The sequence below is a fragment of the Drosophila mojavensis genome, unplaced genomic scaffold (genome assembly GCF_018153725.1).
Source record: "Drosophila mojavensis isolate 15081-1352.22 unplaced genomic scaffold, ASM1815372v1 contig_136, whole genome shotgun sequence".
Taxonomy (NCBI): domain Eukaryota; kingdom Metazoa; phylum Arthropoda; class Insecta; order Diptera; family Drosophilidae; genus Drosophila; species Drosophila mojavensis.
In genome coordinates this window covers 20,428,920-20,451,013 of record NW_025318667.1, presented here as the reverse complement: position 1 = coordinate 20,451,013, position 22,094 = coordinate 20,428,920, and the positions used below count along the sequence as shown (strand labels likewise).

General features: G+C 42.0%; 1 protein-coding gene across 1 annotated transcript in view; it reads left to right on the top strand.

The window, feature by feature from the left end:
* Positions 1–20,401, top strand: part of LOC6584357 (fibrous sheath CABYR-binding protein) — a 53,527-nt gene extending 33,126 nt beyond the window's left edge. The window contains exons 2-9 of the mRNA XM_002009977.4: positions 9,218–9,293; positions 16,425–17,942; positions 18,003–18,341; positions 18,425–18,607; positions 18,679–19,062; positions 19,133–19,297; positions 19,364–19,537; positions 20,187–20,401. Coding sequence (XP_002010013.3) covers positions 16,505–17,942; positions 18,003–18,341; positions 18,425–18,607; positions 18,679–19,062; positions 19,133–19,297; positions 19,364–19,537; positions 20,187–20,197 — 2,694 coding nt within the window. The 5' untranslated portion in view covers positions 9,218–9,293; positions 16,425–16,504 and the 3' untranslated portion in view covers positions 20,198–20,401. The remainder of the gene's footprint in view (positions 1–9,217; positions 9,294–16,424; positions 17,943–18,002; positions 18,342–18,424; positions 18,608–18,678; positions 19,063–19,132; positions 19,298–19,363; positions 19,538–20,186) is intronic.
* The last annotated feature ends 1,693 nt before the right edge of the window (positions 20,402–22,094 follow it).

The window sequence follows — 22,094 nt, the reverse complement described above, 5'->3', positions numbered from 1 at the left end:
ATGTTTTGTCATTGTCATCGTAGTTGTCATTGTCGTTGTCGTCATTGTTATTCTCATTGTCATTGTTATTGTTATTGTTAGTGTTATTGTGATTGTCATTGTCATTGTCATTGTCATTGTTATTGTCATTGTCATTGCCATTGTCATTGTCATTGTCATTGTTATTGTCATTGTTATTGTCATTGTCATTGTCTTTGTTATTGTTATTGTTATTGTCGCCATTGTCATTGTCATTGGTATAGTCATTATCATTGTTATTGTCATTGTCAATGTCACTGTTTAATTAATTAGCATCAATAAGCTCATTATTACGATTACATTGGTATTCAATATTATTATCATTATCATTACTATTAAAATTGACATTGACAATTAGTGCATTAGGCCAGCAAGAAATTAAAGAACTAGCCTTGGATTCGTTACTAAATTCTAATTGATACTTTAATATCAATTTATGCCTCTTCTTATTGGTATTTCAGTCCCATTTTAATTGAATAGTCTACCAAATCTATCAGCTTTCTCATGGCTTCAATGGACCAATAATTTTTTTTCTATCGCTTTGAGCCAAATTTTTTCCATTTTCCCAGGCCGTAAGCTAGACAGAGCGCCACAATCTCAACATTTCTAATTAAATTCTCAACGTGTTTTCCATTTATTTGTGTATATGCAATTTTTGATTGACATTTTACATTAAATGAACGGGCTGGGACTGGGAGACGGCCATCGGGGCCACGACCAGGATCAGAGACCAGAGACCAAGCTGCCAAGACTAGCCAAGACTCGTGTGGATCACAGAGCGTTGAAATTGATCAATTTCACATAATTTCAAGGCAAGTCGGCGCGGTAATGCAAATCCGACAGCTGCGCCTGCGCGTTAGAACCGCTTAGAGATACGCAGAATTAGAGATTGCACTACGTACACGCAGAAATGATGTGAGAGAGAGAGAGAGAGAGAGAGAGAGAGAGAGAGAGAGAGAGAGAGACCGAGAGTGAGAGAACTATGTGAATAGTTGTTGGCTTTTATGATTGACTACGACTGAATTGAGCTGCTCACAGTGAGGTGGATGCACGCATCTTGGCAGCGGAGTGGATCTCGCTGGATACGCGAAGATGTGGAGAGACGATGATGGTATGTGTGTGCCCTGATGCTGCCATTCTCATCGCCATCGTCCAGTGCGTCCACATCCATCCGCACTGACAACTTGACGTGCTTTGGGCGCTTTAAACGTTTTGGTTTTGGTTTTGGCTCGTCGCAGCTCTTGCGGCTTTTAATTGCTCGCCCGTCTGCTGTATTTCTGTATTTCTGTATTTCTTCAGCTTCTTTCACAATTCTCATTGATCTTTTTCGAATGTACGCAACTGTCGGATTTCTGCTGTGCCGTGCCTGTCAGTGGCTCAGGCCACAGATCCAGCACAAACACACACCAACAGAGCAGAGGTCCAGCCTCAGCTCCGCTCATGCCGTGGCATATCTTTGATTTGCTAATTAACGGTTTGTCGGTTGGGTTTGACATTTGAACATGAGTTCTTGACATTGGCGCGCTGGATTTGGCTTATGTTTTGCGATTTCAGCTCTCACATTGTGGAATCTAAAGCTCCAGCTCTGAGCTAAAAGTAATTTAAGCCCAAAGCAAAGCAATCAAAGATCTATTCCATCAAGTAGTGCTGCCCCGCGTTTTCTCATGAATTTCAAAATTTAATTCCTATCGAAGTTTAAATGATATTCAATTAAAGTTCGAAGCATAGCCAATTTATACTCTATCGTATTTCAGCGGGCCCTACTTGAGCTCATGAGAATCGCAGAGAGAATCACAATTGCAATGTTATCGATACTGATAGGCATCGATAGTCGCTTATCTCGGATCCCAGTCAGGTCTGCTGAGGCAGCTGCAGGCTCCTCAGATGAATTTGCGAACGGCTCCAGCGATTAGAGGTCGTGTTGCTTGCATGTGTCCACGGCCTCGTCCACGCCTGGTACACACACATAATATTAATGATGATGTGGTGTTGATGTTAAGTGCAGTTTAATAAATGAATTGTCTCTCACTCACAGCATGCGAAAAATGAGCTATGCCGAGAGTCGTTGGCCCGTCGCTCTCTGCCGTCCACTGTCCACTGTCCGATGTCCATTGCCCACGAGGCTGTGTCTAATTCATCAAGCGCTCGGCTCAGTGGGCTTGCGACCGGGCTGTTGCTGCAACACGTTGCAACGGTGCAACGGTGCAATTGCCACTTCCTGCATTTGCATGTGAGGAACTGGCCGGAGAGTCAATGCATTTTCGGTTAAATAGATGCTACGACTTTTTAGCGCATTTTTAACTACTTCATTTCGGCCCACACACTGTCCAGCAATGGCTCTGCTGGCTCTCGGCCGGCTCGATGGCTTCACTGTTGGCAGTTTGAGCACGTTCGCACCACTGTGCAATGAGGCTGCTCATTTGTCTGGTGGTTTTTGGCTGCCCGCAGCCTTCGCCTCAGCCACGTCGTTGTTGGCAAGCCTATTTCTTACAACTTCTTCAAACAATTGCAACAACTGACGTATCATAAACAACAACTACCACTGCTGCAGCAACAACCGCAACAACAGCAACAATAACAACAACAACAGCAACAACAACTTGTTGTCTGTTCGGGCGTCTGCTCTTGCACTTGGCTGCCCGACGAACCTTTTGGCAAAGTATTTCGAATCTTGAGAGCAGTCGGCTCTAACAAGCCCAAGAAAAATGGGCCCAACGCCAACTTTTGGCTAAAGCGCAAACACATTAAAAATGCTTCTACTGCTGCATTTCTGTTGTTGTGCTGTTGCTGGTGTTGTTACCATTGCCGGATATACACTACTCTACACTCTCAACAACAGTTAGTTCACTGTAAGTGAATGCATTGCTATGATATGGCTGCGATTCGTTAAGCGATTCAGTTTGCCGGCATTAGCTGAAACTATTGGAACAATAAATTAATTAAGACAATTCTGAACTAAGCTATTTCCAATTTCGAATTTTGTTTTAATATTAATATATCAATATTCCTATCTCTATTTCGAGCTAGTTTTCGTTCTCCTTGCTGCACTCAATTTTTGTCTGTACTGATGAAGGCATTATAAATATCAGGCTATACAAATATTAGCTATGAGAAAATGTATAAACCTATTTAATATAAATATTAATATATATTTTTATATTATATTAATCTTTGATCTTAATCTGATTTATAATAATTTGATAATGAATGATGTTCTAGCACCTTTATGATTATCATGATATCTTTCCTATATGTTTTCTGTAGCCTGTCGTCCTGAATCTGCTTCAGTTAGAGTATTTTCAGTGCTGCTTTGGCTATTGCAGCTTGGTCTGATTGTTGTTGCTGTGGCTTGAGGCCTCAAATGCACTTTGCAAAAAAGCATTTCCTCCAAACTTGTCCCGATTTTGGTGTGTGTTGTGCTGCGGGCTTTAGTGCGAAATAGTTGCAACAACAACAACAGCAGCAACAACAACAGCAGCAACAACAACAGCAGCAATAGCTATAGCAGCAGCAGCAGCAGCAGCAGCAGTAACTATTTTGCAGCTAGCTGCGCGATTTATCTTTGGGGGCTGGCAAGTTAATGTGGCAATTGTATGCTAAGCAGCAGTTGAAGAAGAAGAAGAAGAAGACGAAGCAGAAGAGACGGCAGCAGATGGAGGTGTTGCTGCCGTTGTTGGTGGAGGCTGTTCCAACGGATTTCATGAATGAATTAGGCGGCGGGCAAAGTTTGGCCGGCATCGTTCGCTTCGACAAAAGGGCAACAACTCAATTTACAGTTGCCGGACGCGAATGCGGAATTCCATTGCCCACAGGGTGACCATTTCACACACATACACACACACGCACACACACAACGCAATAGAAGCCCTCCAAATAGAATATGAAACGAAAAAAAAAAAGAAGAGAAAAGTAAAACGTCTAGCTGATGTATTCATCAGCTGCCAAATGCAGGTCCAACCATGATCAGACTCTCCTCCCAGCCGTCCTCCAAAAAAAGAGAAGAAAAGAAAACTGAATGCATCTCATGGGTGTGATTTTAATTTCATACACAAATGAACGCAAATCATAGCGGTGTGCGGGGCCAGCCAGCGACTGGAACACGGGGCAGGGGAGTGCGAGTGAGAGTGCGAGTGGATAGAGGCGTGGCGGATAGAGGAGGTGTGGCTCCAATTGCTGTGGCTTCCTGCTGACAACAACAAAAAATTACAAATAATTTCAAGAGCAACGAGAAAATAGCAATAACTCCCACGAAGATTAATAACACACACACACGTAGCACACAAACACAGTCACACACATAGATGCTCGTAAATATATATGAATAAAAAAAAAAATGTGAGGAAAAGCTACACAAAATGCAAAGGAATGAACAATGAGAGTAGAGCAGAAAATGAAATTTATGCATAACAAAAATGAAGCAAAAAATGTAAAGAAAAGAAAATAAATAAATAAATAAATACCAAAGAAGTGGGCGTACGAATGGGCCCATCAAAAGCGCGCCAAATAAAAGAAGCGATAAAGCAACAACAGAGGCGAATGAGGCGAGCTTATTGGACGGCGAATTGCTTGGGGACGTGGCGAGAGAAGTGTGGGCGAATTCGAGCACAGCGAGCAGCAGCCGAGGCGAATTAACTGAAACGTGGATTAACAAAAAGGCGAGTCAAATTTTTTTTCAAGAAATTTAATTGATTTTGCAAAGAACTTGAATCGAATATATCATCATATCATACGATGTGTGCTTATATAACAATTTCGTAGAGGACATTTATAATAGATGTTAGTTTCTTGAATGGTATTTTCTTTTTCCAAGTCCTAAGAAAATACCATTATATTTTTATATAATATTATGTAATATGTTGGATGACTTGCTTGTATGTTTATAGAAATAATGAAGGTTTTTGAATTTATCTTAATTTAAAGATTATCTTTTATTTTATACGGACGATAAGAATATTCAGAAGAAGAAGAAGAGGGTCATAATTTCAGTATGACCAGAAATGCTTATTAGCTAAAATACTTTAATAGTGTTGAATAATGTTATTGTTGAATCTGGTATTTAAACATATTATATAACAAGAAAACAATTTTTAAAATATTTGCTTCATTTTCTCGAACTGTTTAATTATTTATTGCCATGCTCATTTCGATTGTAGTTAATTCAAAAATGAACTAGTTCAACATAGTCCAGATTTAGGTGTAAGTCCAAGACATGAAAAGACTCGCAGGGAAAATCTAAAACCGTACTAAATATTTACTCAGCTAATACAGATTGATGTGAGATGCTTGATTAGGCAATCAGCTCACATAGTGCATGGAACTAGTTCTTTTATCTTGTACTTTGCCTAGATCATGGCTTGTTATCTCAATTGCATAAGTGCTTGTGCTGCCTGACGCTCGGCAGCGTATCCCCTCGAAATCTGCCTATGGTATAGCTCATGGCTCTTATCGCATTTCTTCATGCCAGAGATTTGTCTGTCGCCTGACAAGGCTACACACAGCTCAACATAAATATACACATATACATATATATATATATACATACATATATGCATATGAGAGTAACACACACACACACACGCACACGTCAAGGATCAATGGCACGTAGCAGCACTAAAGTTATTAAAGCTATAAGATATACAGCCAAGTGGTTGGGTGGTGCGTTAGCCGGGCGGCTGTTACTGCCATCCAATGCCCGCCCAGGCGTGCGTCCATATGCAAAATATGCGAGTTTATGAGCATACGAGTGTGCCAGTATCTATTCGCTGGCTAGAGGCGCGCGGGCAGGGGCGGCCAGGGGCTGGCGATACATTGAGGCACCCTCCACACGACTTTAAACCCATCAAACCATTAACAACAACAGCAACAGCAACAACAACAACAACAATGAGAACGAAGGCATATGAGTAAAAATTTGCGTATGAGTCAACAGCTATGACGGCTATCTTTCAACCACCACTACCGCTGCCGGCACCGCCACCCGGACCAGGACCAGCACCAGCACCAGCACCACCCTCACCCCATGTCCTCTGGCCCATGTGGAATTGGCACAGGTATGCATATGCACCCCAACGTCAAATTCTAACTTCCCACACCCCATGCCCGCCTCTGATATGTATCGCAGTCAACGTCACAGTATCCCAGCTCCAGTCAGCTCTGTCTCCTGCTCCTTCTCCTCTTCCTCATCCTCCTCCTCCTTCTCCCTCGTACACTCCTCCACCTGCTGAAACGTCCTCGTCTACAGTTATAAAATATATATGAGTTGGGCGCACGACAAACGTTTTGCTTAAGAAAAATCGACATGGCAAACGTGTCGCAAACGTGTCACAAATTTGTCGAAAGCAACAAAAAGAAAAAAGAGAGAGAAGAAATAAAAGCCAGATAAAATAAAAGAAAAAGTAAATAAAATAGCGTTGCCTACTTCTTGGGATTACCTTGGTAAGCCAAGCCACGTCAAGCTCGCCCAAATGGGCGTTCCGTAGGCTCTTAGCCTTTGTTGTGTGCCTGGCTTATAGTCGATGTCAGAGACTGATTTTTCGAATAGCTAAAATATGACGGAGGAGCTGAGTGTTGCTTTACGTTTTCGGTTATGAATATCTGCTGGGATCGGTAGACTTATATATGTACATATGTGTAAGAGAATATGCATATATTGTATAGCCAATTCCTGGCCTTAGCTATACTTAGATGACTAATGTCAGATTGAAGTCAACCCCCAGTATATAGGAATGCCAACCCCCTGGCAGAGCTTATGCAAAAAACATGTATTGGAAATTAAAAAACTGTTGTTGAATATAAATATAAAATGAAATTAATGTGCGACCAGGTTCTGGGTGTTGAATTCAGAGCCCCAGCTCCTGCTGCTGCTCCCACTCCAGCGGCTGCTGGTGCTGGTGCTATCCGCACATTAACGCCCGTAACGTAATTAAACAAAAATAATGGTCTCAATAATCACACAAAACCGTAAAGTGCAGCAGCACACACACACACGAAAGGAGAGAGAGAGAGAGAGAGACAGTCGAGCAGCTCGATTCAATGCCAGGCGTATGACCAAACCCACCCGTAACCAACCCAAACGTTCAAATTGCCTAGCCTAGTCGTCGGTAACCCTTTGCATTTTTCGGAGTCACTAATTATTTGTTACTATTCTTGTTGTTGTTGTTGTTGTTGTTTTTTCTCGCACTTAACGCCAGTGTTGAAAAAGATGGCACGCCTTCTGCCTCGCCTCCTGCCTCGCCTTTCAGCCAACTCCTGCCACCCCAACTCAGCTGTAAATTTCCACACACACACACACACACTCACGCATGCAGATTTATGGCTCTCCAAGTGGGACTGGGTGGTTTTTATGGGGTTTTGTATCAAAAATCAATTAATGACAATAATTTTAAAATTAAAATTAAAACAATTCAGCGCTTGCCGCCGCCAGCATGTGTGAAATTTAATGACTCCGAAGATATTTATGGAAATAGACGAGACCGAAGCGGCGTCTCGTCCTGGCTGCCATTTGCTATGCTCTTGTTGTTGTTGTTGTTGTTGTTGCTGCTGCTGCTGCTGCTGCTGCTGTGTCGCCTTTTGCCATTTCGTTTGCAATTATCGAGTATATTGCCCCGACCTGCTCAGCTGCCCGGCCCGTTCCGCTGCCATATATCTCGTACTATCCGGGGGCCTTTTGCTTCGAGTCAAAGTCGTAGAGGCAGGATCAGGGGGGCTTATATTTGAGTGCTCGAGGATGCCTTTTTGTTGTAATTAGATGAACAGCATCAGCATCAGCAGCAGCAGCAGCAGGAGCAGGAGCAGCAGGAGCACCAGCGAAAGGGTTTAATTACATTTTGAATAGAAAATTTATGAAACAAGTTTTTCAGTTTCTGTTCTGTTCTCTTCTGTTCGGTTCGGCTCAGTTCGGTTTGGCTCGACTCTTTTACGGGCCGTGCCATTATGGGCATGTGTGCTATATCGCCCAACTGTCTCCCTCTATATATGTACATGTGTGCATACCCCCCACTCACTCTCTCTCTCTCTCTCTCACTCTTTTTATGTGTATAATGGCAATGGGCCGCCATTGACTTTATGTGAATCAGACCACATAAAATATGCGTAGCCCCTGCCCCTTGAAAAGCCATTCAACTGAATAATTGACAAGCAGCCAAAACTGTTTTTCACTCTCCTTTTCAGCTTTTTTTTTCTTTTTTTGTGCTCTTTAACAGAAACGTAGCCAAACATCAAATCTATTAACAAAAACTAAATTTTGAAATGAGAAACTCTTGGCCAGATAATGTTACCAACTGCTGCTGCTGCTGCTGGATTTGATTCCCGTTTGTATATACGCAAATATTTAGATTAAAACAGGCCTCTTAGGGTGTATAGACAATAACGAAACTATAATGAAAGCATTTCTTAATTATATTTGACACTATTGTTAACTTTTTTATTTCAGTCAGCAATAGGTATGTCCTGGTCAAGCTCTAGGCTCGATTGGCTCTTTGCTTTTATTACTGCCGAATGGAAGCTTAGGTCAAAAGAATTATAGCCAAGTGAAAAAAAATAAATAAAAATTTAATAATAAATAAATATTAGTTTAAACAAATTTAAAATATTACAAGCAGCTTTAACTTAAGTTATGTTAATTATTTTTCATTTCAATTTCAATTTCTTTTTCTTTTTTAAATATATTGTTCAAACTTTACTGATTTATATTAGATTACTTACTATTTACAGTAGGTTTATTTCTAGCTTCAAATCTATTTAGCATTCGTCTGATTTCTTGCAAGCCGGTTGATGTTTATAACGACAGAATAAAGAGATCTGGTCCTCTGCTGCATACATACATACAAAAGTTTTCAATAAATAAATTATAGAACCTCAATGTGAGAGATATAATCAATATTAAAAAACATACATTCTTAATTGACTAAATAGCTAAACTAATGCATATTTCTGTTAAATACATATATAGAGAGAGATATAGATAGATAGATATATAGATATATTTCTTGAATTAATGAGAAGCTGAGCTATGCTCGCTGTACCTAGTTCAACTTTGCCTCTACTTCTGGTTTTATCAAACTAATAAAAATATTTTAAAATTATACATATATAAATATAAATTTTAAAAAATTTATTTAAAATTTATCTATTAAATTTTAAAAATTTTAATATATTATTATCGATTAATTTATATATTTTTTTTTTTAATTTTTTATAGCTTTTTGGAAACAGCCACTGTATAACAGATCTCAAAAATCCCAATCGCGCCTTTAAGCAGCTGCACGAACTGAGAGGTAAATTATTGGTGTGAAACGAAAGCTTTTCATTTGATTTGCAATTTTGTGTCGAGGTAAGACACACACTCACACACACAAACACTCACGCACACACAAACGAACCAGCATCATCATCCACTCTCACGCTGTCGGCTTTGGCATTTCAACGCTCGCCTAAAAGTAGGCAACTCGCAATTTACGCAGACAACGCGGCAGCTGTCGCAAATTGTCGATTTTGGTTGGCATCGAGGGCCGCAGGCGAGAGGCCAAAAAGTGCACAGCCAGCCAGCAGAGGGCAGGCGGGCAGGGGCAGGGGCAGAGGCAGCCCTGCCGTACGTCGTCGTTGTCGGGAATTGTTAATTGATTTATGTTTATATTTGTGCAACATGTTGGCTGTTGCGCTGTGTCGCCGCCTTTCGCGCCACTCGTACGAATTGCAGTCCAACATTTTGGCAGCGGGCAAAACGCTTGCGGTCCCATTTCAGTGCACGTTGTGGAGGGGTCTCGATACACTAACAGACAACAAAAACAAAAACACTGCGCCACGTTAATTGAACAACATTCGACAGACACACACACGCACACACACACACTAACACAGACACACAACTCAGATTCCAGTCAATTTCAACGTTAGCGGCATATTTGCGTGTAATTATATCAAAATTTAATATAGACACGAGTGTGTGTGCCTGCCAGCGAGTGTGTATGAGTGTGTTTGTGTGTGTGTATTTGCCATATCAGTGTTGCAAAAAGGCAAATATAAACTTTTGTCTTGCCAGTGCCGCAAGCGACAATTTGCAATGCGTTTGCGGCTTCGATGCGGCGGAGGGTTGCAGCCAAACGTGTGCCACACGCCAGAGAGAGAGAGAGAGAGTGGGTGAGAGCATAGAGCTAGCGCTGGCATTGTGGCAACAGATCGCCTTGTGGCATTTCCAATACGCAACATTTGTTTGTTTGCCAACGTAGCCCAATAAAAATATTTAACTTATTTGCGCTGAGCAAACAAAAAGCAAAACACGCGCCAACGCGATTCCCAGTTCCCACTTGCATTTTCGCCACGAATGCGTCAGACGGAATTCAAATGAAAATTTGTTAGTAAACATATTTGTATACCCTGAACCCATTGAAAATGGTTTCATGAAGATCCATGAAGTCCATCCACAAGAAAAGTTATTAAACAATTAAGTTCCCATGTTAAGCCCATACTGCAGCCCATGCGTGTTTATGCGTGCGTGGCTGGGTGCGTGTAAGCAGAAAGACGCGATGGAATATTAGTTCCTTTAAAGGGTTCAGGTCATCGAGGATCTCTTAGTCGAGCATTTTCGACTAGAGCTTTTTACTTTCTTTTTTTTTTTTTTTTTTTTTTGTTAAAGATATTTTATTTTAAATGGATTCTTATTTAAATTCATTAATGTTATTAATAATTGTTTGTCATAAATATAGATTAACAATTTACTTTAAAGGTTTAGTTTATATTCCTTAGAGTAAGCAGGCTGACTGTGATAAAGTGAATATACTCATTGAATAATAGAGAAACAACCGAGCCTGATGTTCATTTGCCTGAAGACGTGCTGGACACTTGAAATCTTGTACGTAATCCCGATATTGAAAATGGAAGAAAGCTCTCACTCACAATTTCGTAAAAATATAACAGAAAGCAGCAGGCGTGGCATATGAAAGTTCAGCTCATGCACTGTTCAGCAAATGAAATGCCTGAAAGAGACTCGAACTATTTTAATGAGGCCTCAGTACTTTAGTAATCTATATTAACGGATTTCATCATAAGAGCTTTACCAAATATATAAATATTGGAATTGCTCAAAAGAAAAAAGGAAAACCTTTGATGTATGTAAAAAGCCAGAATTTCATTTGCTCAGTTCCTCTTATACATCATATCGAATAGACTGAATTCCGAGCTAATAACTACATATTACATTTACAGCTCTAATTGACATCAACTATTCAATCTGGTCATGGGGCCGAGCACAATTAATTTGTAAAGTGGTTTGGCCAAACATGAATCGAGGCAAGCGCCTCAAATGGCAATGGAATCAATGCAGCAGTCGGGCCAAGACGAGCAGTCAAAGTCAATTTAGTTGGCAATTAATGCATGTTGCCCGACCACCTGAAGCTCAACTCGAATGCGAGCCAGAGCTTGGCTGTGAATCCTGAATCGCTGTGCTAACTGCTTGCCTGCCGGCCGGAGCATATTCGATCCATGGCCGAAAGTGGCAATCAGCAAGAACAACACCAATAAAGCCCCACCAACACATATGTGTGTGTGTGTGTGTGGCTGTGTGTGTGTGTTGGTATGAGTATGGCCGCCACGCCCTAACGCCATGTCGACACCTATTACCATTCATTGACTTTGGCCATGTCCCTGGGGTGTCATCTATGCAGGTCGCTTTGGTTTGCCGTTGTTGTTGTTATTCCTGTTATTCCTGTTGCTGTTGTTGTTTTTGTTGTTTTGCTTGTCTGTTGGCCCACACTTTTGATTGCATTTTCACCGAATCCAACGACCGTTTGCTAATGTCCTTCGATAAAGCCGGCAAAATCAACACCAGTCGCTGCCAGCCGGCCTTGTCAAAATGTGGCTAACGGGGTGGTGCGCGAATTGATGGGCGGCTGGGGCTGGGTGGGGCATTTGGGCGTTTGTTGTGGGCGATATGGGATATGAATATGGCAAAGGCAATGGCAGCACGGCCTCCGTTTTCATTTGGTGTTTGATTGGATTTTCAATTATTCATTATTATTGGTTGCAATTTACCTGGGCCCGCTGCTGCTGTTGACACTGCGGATAAAGCACGGCGGACAGCGGACTCTCTGCCTCCAGCTTCCAGATTCGAAGTCCTGTTAGTCCAAAAGTGACAACGCATTGATTGCGTTCCATCAGCAGGAGTAGCAGCAACAGCAGCAGCAGCAGCCGCAGTCAGTTTTCCGAGTCATCAAATTCCAATTGCATCATTAAACAGAATACTTAATGCCAACCCTTGCAGCTCACCTTATTTTTTTCTCGCAGTGTACGTCTAGCTCAGGTCATTTGCATATTGTAGCTTCGTAAGAGCAATTCGAATTGGATTTGTCCCAATGCTTTGACTAGCTAACAGCAGGAAGGCTAAGTGATTCGGCTTTCACATGTTTTATCTATAGTTAAATCTTACTGGGCTGTATATGGATATGTACAAGTTACATATTAACATCAGTAGCGAATTCTCTCCTTGAACATGAAAAATTTTTTAAATATTTTTTGAATGACTTAAAATTCTTTTTAGATTTTTATTTTAATATATAATTTTTTTATTTCCTTTTCTTTTTTCATTTAAAAGGTTATAAAAAAAATTAAAAACAAATCCGTTTGATATTTGAAACTATCTCAAATCAAGAGAATTCATATTTGGCTTTTCCTCATGCGAATTCAAAGCTAAGATCATCTAATGCCAGAGCTTCGAATACTTTAGTATTTTAGTTCATTTAATTATGTTTAGTTTGAGTTTTTTTTATTTATATATTTATTTGTATTTGTATTTTTTTTTTTTTTTTGCAATATATTGTATGTCGGTCCGTTCGCCGCCCGCTGGCCAAGCTAAACAATTATCTTCAGCGTCGCCGGTCATCGTCATCGACATCGGTCGGCGAACGAGATCGAGCTATAAAGATAGCCGAGACCAGAAAACAAGCCAGCGAACGGACACCGACAAAGCGCTTTGAGTGTGTTCAGATTTGTTGTCGTATTTTTATTGGCATTCGACTGGACTGGACTGGACTGGAGCGAGAGGCCAATTTGATTTTATGACCATTTCAGTTCATATGATATCATTTTGCATCGCATTTTTGGTATTCACTTGCTAGACGACCTCTTAACAAATACGAAAATCCCAAGGAGAAAGAGTTGAGTGATTGTTGGGCGAATACCCTATAATAAGGGATCCATAAGAGGAGCTTACATAGCAGACATAGCTATAGTGATAGTGGGTCTATGAATAGAAATGAGTATTTCTGTGTATATTTAGCATGCCTTGTTGAAGAGACAATTACAGGGTATATATGGCATATGGGCTACTTATTATATATGTATAGTTTGAGCTGATTGAAGAGCAATGCCCAAATATATATTCTTTATCACAATGAACTGACATCAAAAGGGAATACACATACATATGCATGTATATACCCCATCTATCGCTCACTTACAGAGTATACGCCCAACACTTGACTGGCGGCTACTTGTCTTTTATGCTCATCGAGCGCGACAATAAATTAAGTCAAGTGTAGCGTTTAATTGATTTTGCTGACCAAAAACGATTCTAATCATAGATTAAATATCGTTAAAGCAATACAAGCACAAGCACAAGCACAAGCCCAAGCTCAAGCCCTGGCCTAGGCACAAAGAACAACAACAAACAACAAACAACAACGACAACAACAAACAACAACAAAAGCGACAACACTAAAGGACCGCTTGACCAATAAAGTCAACAATCAAATCAAACAGCCACACCCACCCGCTAGCCGCCCTAAAAATGTGCCTGGCGGGAAGGGACGACAGCCGTTGGGCAAACAAATTTGCAGCACAATCAGTTGTCCCTGTTGTTATTGCCGTTGTTGTAATCGGTTGTTTACCAATATGTAATCCTTAGAAGCAACAGCAAGACAACAAGCCCCAGCCCCCACCCACGCCCAGAGCAGCGTGCCGTGTTGGCTTTGAATTTCAATTGGCTAGCTGAGGGCGAGTGAGGGAGAGAGGCAGATTTGGGGACAACAGAGATTTAGTTAAACAGGCTTTGGCTGACTTTAAGCTTAGGTGAATACTATTTAATGCCAGTTTCTATATGACTATCTCCTCTCTCTCTCCCTCTCTCTCTCTCACTCTCTCTATGTATATATCATATAAAAAGAGCTAAGAGGAAAGAAAGCGCCGCGTCGCTCGCTAACGAATCAAATAAATTTGTTGGTCAATTAAAAAACTGCAAAACGCGCACAATTTCCACATGTGTGGCAACAACTGCAGCAACAACAACAACAGCAACAACTACAACAACAATAACTAACCTTTAACCAACACTGCAGCTCGGGCGCCCAACCCCACCCACTGGCGCCCGCTGATGCTGCTGATTTTTGCTCTAATGGCTGCCAACGCCAAATGAAAAGCGAATCACGAAAAAAAAAATGGCAGAAAATTGGGAGGGGGAGAAAAGAATTGCGTTACAAACCAATTTTTTTTCGTCTGCATTCAGTTTTTTATGCACACTCATACATACAGACATACATACATTATATATATACCACACACATACAGATATATAAATGTATATATGTATATACATATATATATTTTTGTTTTACAGCATTTTCACGATTCTCACACGTTGTGACTTTTTTGTGACTAGCTTTTGGCCAATTTTTTTACTCCTCTCGTTCACTTTTTTTTTTTTATTTTTTTTTTTTTTTTTGCAATTTTTTATGAGTTTTATGCTGGATTTTTTTCCCGTTGAACTTTGGCCGTAAACTAACTTTGTAGGGTTTGATAGGAGCCCAGGGCTGCTTTGCTGCCAGCTGGGGCTGGGCGGGGCAGGAGGCGGCGGCAGCAGCAGCAGCAGCAGCAGCGACAAGAGGTGGCGTTAGTTATTAGTCGGGTCGGCCAGGGGTGAGTGAGCACGCGAATAGCTCTTAACCCAAACCGAATGCAGTTGGAGTTGCAATTTAAAGGAACCTGACGATTCACCTGTGCGTTTTTTTTTTTTTTTCGATATTAACAGGCGTGGTAGAATATACTTTTAATGCTCGAGTTATATAGATACGATTATAAATATATGCATGTAGATATAGAAGATACCATTTCTGATTCCCGTTAATAATCTTTTTAATATTTTATAGATATATTCCTGAAGATATAAAAGATATCATTTCTGATTCTCATTTATAATTTATTTAATATTCTGTTTTGATTTGCCGTATACATTTACATTTTTATTATTAAGAAATAAATAATTGCCTAAGATCATATTAACTTTATAGCTTTAAATTGTAGCTTAAATATACTTTTTTAATAATCACTAGATTATGTTATTTTTATTTGCATATCTAAAATATTTTCTAGAAATATATTTTGATGCCTCCTCCACCCATAGCATCCAAGTTATATTATTAGTCGTAAATGAATTTATCTCTCCTAGAGAATAGTTGAAACTCTTAAGAGTGCTTCTTATAGTTTAGGAATTTAGTGCAGCAATTTAGTATATAATAAATAATCAAATAATTTTAAATTTTATACATAGTTTAATTATTTTGTTATCTATTGAGCTGTTATCTATTTGTTATCTATTTGAGCTGATCTCAAGAACTCTAAGGAATAGATAATAGAAATTTATATTCAATATCTGCAATGCAGATATGTGTGATTTGTATAAGATCTTATATATAAGAGAATATTCGTATATGTATATCATATATATAACCGTTTATAATTATGTATAAACGAATATCAAACATAGTTTCTATTGACAATGCAATCATATAATATAGTAGGGTATCTGTTCAGCCAGCACTGCCTTCTCGAGCAGTTCTAGTCTGGTTGTAGGGCCATGAATTCGGCATCTACATTCGTTTCGTTCCTCCAGTTATATTTTTGTTACTGGTCATCTGTGGCCATTCCACTGCCTTGCCTTGCCTTGCCCTGCCCTGCGATTGTTGTCCAAAATTGACACCGTCTGGCTGCCTCCGGGCGAAAACTATATAAAAATGTAGCGCAATTTACGGCTAACGTTGTGCATTTTGGGTGGCAGCACCAACAGCAGCCGGAAGTGAAAGCCCTTGTTGACTGCGGCCCACTCCTGCTCTGTTCGAGTTCCTCATCAAGCCAAACGGCTGCCAATTTCATGGTACGCTTTGCATTCTCTGTTTCTCTCCCTCTCCACGGTGATTCTCTCATCGGCTATTTTTTGCTTGTCCTTGTTTTTCTTTTCTTTTTTTTTCTGTGTGTGTCTCTATATGTGTGTGCGTGCTCTGTGTCTGGCATCCCGCTCTGGCACCGACAGCAGCGCTGCGGCTACTGCGCCTGCTCGAAATGCCATAGCGTATCGATAGCTGATAGCCAATAGCCAATAACCAATAGGTAACCAATCTCTTTTGCTATTTGGGCGTGCCCAGCTCATCTATTCTAGGGGTAGCAAGGCCTGAGACTCTCAGACTCTCAGACTCCATTAAATTCGAGCTTTTGTGCTAGTGAAATGCCGCAATTGGACCGCCCCAGCTCACCTGAGGATCCTATTGCCGACCAGTATTTCATCTATCGCCTAGAGCACGACCTCTACGAACTGTTCGAGGAGCAGCAGCTGCTATTGGATATCGTGGCACAGCAACAGGAGCGTCTAGAGCGTCACATTCAAATCCAACGCATGGCACTAATTGAGCCACCACCAGCAAGGGAAGCAACCCCGGAGTCCGAAATGCTGGAAGTATATGAAATTGTCATTGAAGTTGAGCGGGAGCCGGAGCCGGCGGCAGAGCCGCAGATGGAGCCGCAGTCGGAGCCAGAGTCGGAGATGGAGTCAAAACCGGAGCCCGACTCGGAGCCGGAGCCGAAGGCAGAGTCGAAGCTAGAATTGGGACCAAAGCGGAAGTTGGAGTCGAAGCTAGAATTGGGACCGAAGCGGAAGTTGGAGTCGAAGCTGGAAGTGGTACCGGAACCGGACTTGGAGGTGGAGCTGGAGTTGGAGCCAGAGCCAAAGCTGGACATGAAATCGGAGCCGGAGTCGAAGCTGGAAGTGAAACCGGAGTCGGAGTCCAAGTTGGAAATGGAACAGGAGCCGGAGTCGAAGCTAGAAGTGGAGCCGGAGCGGAAGTCGGAGTCGGAGCTAGAAGTGGTACCGGAGCCGCTGTTGGAAGTGCAGCTGGATTTAGAAGTCGGGTTCGAGTCGAAACCGAAGGCGGAGTCGAAGCTGGAAGTGGAACCGGAGCCGGAGTCCAAGCTGGAAGTGGAACCGGGGCCGGAGTCGAAACTAGAGGTGGAGCCGGACCGTAATTGGGAGTCGGAGCTGGAAGTGGTACCGGAGCCGGTGCTGGAAGTGCAGCTGGAGTTGGAAGTGGAGTCGGAGCCGACAGCGGAAGTGGAACCGGAGCGGAAGTCGGAGTGGAATATGGAAGTGATACCGGAAGTGGAGCTGGAGTTTGAAGTCGGACTGGAGTTGGAAGTGGAGTCGGAGCCGATGGCAGAAATGGAGCCGGTGCCGAAGTCGGAGTCGAAGTTAGAAGTGGAACCGGAGCCGAAGGTAGAGATGGACACAGAGACCGAGTCTGAACCGGATTCAGAGTCGAAGCTGGAGCTGCAACCGGAGTCGGAATCGGAGACCGAGTCGGAGACGGAACCGGAGTCGAAGTTGGAGCATGAGCCGAACGCGGCTGTTGAGCCTGAGCAGTTGGCCGTTAATGGGCCGAACGAACAGCAGCAGGAGGCGCAGCCGAACGACTTGGACACGGTGCCCCCATTGCCGCCGCCGCGTTGCATCTGCAACCAAGTGCAGCGTCCGGCACGACGCAACTCTCGCAACTCTGTGGAGGATACCAAGATCGCCCAGTGTACACCGCCCAAGCGCAACGGGCTCGGCTACGATGCGCCCTTTCCTTACCCCAAGCGCATGGCCAAGACCCGCGAACGACGCGCCCTCTGTAAGTCGAGCTCAAGTGCAGCCACTGTTGCAGTACATAAAAATTGTTTTGGTTCCGCAGTTATTTTCACGCTAGTGGACAATCTCGTGCTGCAGCTGCAGCGCTGCATGAGTCTAGCCGAGACTGGAGCTCCGCCGATGCCCATATGCTCGGCTCGATCGGATCAACTGACCATCGCCGAGCTGGATAACGAGGCGGAACAGGAAAACGAATTGGAAAACGAAAAGGAAAAGGATACCAAAAAGGAAGACGAAAAGAATAAGGCCGAAGAAGAGGAGGACAAGGCGCCTGCTCCAATTGTCAACACGTCCACGGGCACCCTGCCCAAACAAAATTACAATCCCATTGAGAGAGCTGTCAAACCTTCCAACGGATCAAAGCTATCTAAGCGATTGCGAAGTAAGTGGATTGGATCGGCCTGATTGACAGACAATATAAATATATATATATACATATATTTGTCTATGAACATTTCATTGCAGAAAAGCCGGTGAGGGAATCTGAACTATTGGAGGTGGAAATCGACTTGGACTGTGAGTTCGGAATGGAGCATATTGAAAAGTTTCGGGCAAATCGCATACGCGAGGACAACCTCCATGCCTACAAGGACTCGCCGGCACGCAGGGCCAAGCGAGAGAAGTCAGCTGATGGGCAGATGAATGCGGGTAACCGAGTGCGCGCAGTGCGGAAAGTGAGTTGTCTAATGTTCTCCATTCTTTTCTTTTCCCATTTCCAGAGACCGGCGACATTGAAGGGGATGTGCTGGCTGCCGCTTTGGCCTCGCTGGCCATCAACGAGGAAACCAATGTCCAGCAGGTCAAGCCGCTGATGCCTAACTGGTTTGATAGTGGCCTGGCCCCACCCAAGGCCCAGCTGGAGACACGTGCGTGCTCGCCCGATCTGAAATCGTTCCCACTGCTGCCCACTGGGCTGCAGGGCAACAACTTCATCAATATGATGCCCAGCACCTCGGCTCAGGCTCGTGCGCTATCGATGGCAATGAGCATTACGGTGCATCGGACGGACTCCTTGCGCTCCTCCTTGTCGCCATCGCCACTCGATATGCAAGCTTTTCTAAATCAGCCACTCGATACCTTCAATCAGATGCAGGCTCTGCCAGGTAAGCATCGATACATTATGATTTATTGGAATTATTTTCGAACATTTAATCATGCCAACTCAATTTGTAGAACGTATCATTGGGGTGTCCGTCAATCCATCGCAGTTTGGTAATGGCTTTGATATCAACGGGAGTAACGGAAGGATGTCTAAACTTTCTAACAATGGCAACAATTTAAATGCAGCTCCTCCCTTTGGGGGAACGAACCGATTGAATCGCGTAGAGAACATACATCGTGAGTGGCGTTGCCGTATCGGCTTTCCATCTCTAATTCTCGCATCACATCACAACTTCGTTTTAGGTCCGATTTCAACAGAGCCGCCATCGCCACCGCCTAACTTATTCGGCAATCACTATATTTACACTCCTATCGCAGAGCCGGTCATCCCGTTCAATCAGGATAAAGGCGATGACAACGATACTCAGGCCACTCCCTTGGATTTTTGCGGCCAAGAATATACAGCCTCATCGCCAGGTATGAACGTGAATACATTTAGGCTACATAGATATATACTTTATATTTCTATGAGTGAATACGAATCGATTCGAGTTGAGCTCAGAGCTCAAGGCATAGTTGATGTATATACTATATAACGGAGTCATTTATAAATATGAACTGGCTGATAACAGGAATTAAGCGTATGACAATTTTGCGAAAGTGTATGTAAAAAGCAGGAGAAGGCGTGGCACATCCCGCATTGCAGCCACGTTCGTTTGAACATGTTTTTCCGCCTGTCTGTTCATCCGTATGTACGCAGCCAATTCGTACACCACAAAAACTACTTTCGATAACTAAACTTGTTTACTTCGTATCGATAACAATCAATAGCTCAATTACATATTTTAAGCATAGCTTAAATAGCGTATAATCTATGATGGTGGTAATAAACAGATTTAGCACATTTTGGACTTGGGATACTTCTCAAGAATATTTCAAATAGGAGTTTCTCGAAAGTAAACCCATACAGATCTATTATTAATCACATTCTGCATAAATCAACAGTTAAGTTACTATAAATACTCTGCGCAGGCTGTTGTAGGGTATCTGCTAGTCCGGCACTACCGGATCTACTGATTTTCCTTATATGATTTTAATGTATTTCCTTTCCTCTCTTCTCTTGCAGGCGATCGTTAAAATAACTTTGGTAAAATAATCGTTCATATTTTGTTATCCAACTTCGCAACTTTATAACTTTGCATCTGCCCACATTGAAGTGGACTATTTAGTTATTTACTCGACTAGTTTCATTTATGGAACAACATTAAATTATAAATGTTAATATGCGTATGTACCTTATCCCATATATAAATGCTTAAATAAATGAAGTAGAGCATCCAATTTTGTTTCGAATAATTTTTGTATATAGACGGATTTTCAGATGATATATCTAGGGAAATAATCTATCAGTAAACCTAAAATCTCTTTAAATAAGCACGAAACAATGGTCGTCATTTGGCATCTCCAGTCAAATCAATTTGTATTATATGGGGAGGAGTTTGGGGGCATCGCCGATTGCTTTTGCCTGCTTCACGGAAATACCAAAGTGGCAGATAAACAGAAAAAAAAACAACAACAACAACAACAACGGCAAATGATAACATTGAAATGGCAAATGGCAAAACGGGGCATCAAATCAAAAAACAATTACGCGGCAAATGACATTATCAAATGTCAAATGTCATGTTTGAAAAACAGTTGTTGTTGGGGCTGCCCTGGCCCATCCCACAAATTACCCCAGAGCCCAGGGAAACCCTCCGAGTTGAATGAAACAAGAGAGAGCGAAAAAAAACAAAAAAAAAACAGGAGACAACAAAATGCAAAGCAGCATCAAATTTGTTCAAGGCAATTTTTCAATTCATTGAAGTGGAATCCATAAGAAATAAAAAACCACCAAAGAGAACCGAAAAGTCTGAGGTCTCGCAGTCGCAGTCAGCGAGCGATTTTAGTCGCGGCCAAAACGCGCGCCGCTCCACAAGCATTAAGCGCCACTTGACTTATGGCCCGCGCCGCTGCTACAGCTGTTGTTGCTACTGATACACATCCCCACAGGACGAACAGGACTTTGTTGTGACCCCAGAGTATCCAGACCCCAGCTCTAGCTCCAGCTCCAGCTCCAGCTCCAGCCTGGCAGCCAAACTTAACAAGCTGCCCGTCTGTCTCTATAGTCCATAGTAGTATATCTCAAATCAAAATCTAGATTTTTGATTCTTTTATGCACGCGTATTACTTAGACCCCTGGCACAGCGACCACCATTTGGCTGGGTGCTTGGGTGGCTCTTGTGGCTGCAGACCGAAGCGCGGAGGGGGTGCGGGCGGGCGGGGCAAGCCGTTGTTGTTCGTTGTTGGGCTGTTGTTGTTATTGTTTGTTTGGTTTCTTTCGGTCTTTTGAATTGGTTTTCGCTTTAAGCTCCTCGCTTGTAAATAATCCTTGGCAGCTTTTGTATTGCTTTTCATTATTGGTAACCGTATTCTGCTATTACAACGGTAAATATTGTGGCCAGCAAACAGCTATTGATAGCGCTATCAACGCGTTTTTCTTTTTTCCTTATCTCTGAAATTTGTTGTATAGTGCTGCTTATTAGCTAGAAAAATAATATATTGAGAGAGGAAATCGGCGCTATCTTTATTAATATATGTATGTATGTATGTTGTAGGATGAAGATGGAGAGGAGTGGAGAACTACACAAAGATGGCTGATATATATTTTTATCAATAAATATTATTATTATTATTATTATTATTATTACATTACTAATAATTTCTTTATTTCTTTGGGCTTTCAGGTATTTTTTTGTCCTAGCCTGGGTCTGGTGCTATTGTAACATTTTTAGAGAGACCTTTAACTTACTCTCTTGGCTTAAGTGTTTGAAAATATTTTCAAAATATATAATATACTTAAAATAAAATATTAAATATATATTTATCTATCGCTCGAACCATTCTTTTACTTTCACAGTGTTCGCTGAGCAAAAGTGAATCAATCGATTAAGCAGCTGTGCAAGTTTGGGGTTTTATCATTCGCTTGATGAAT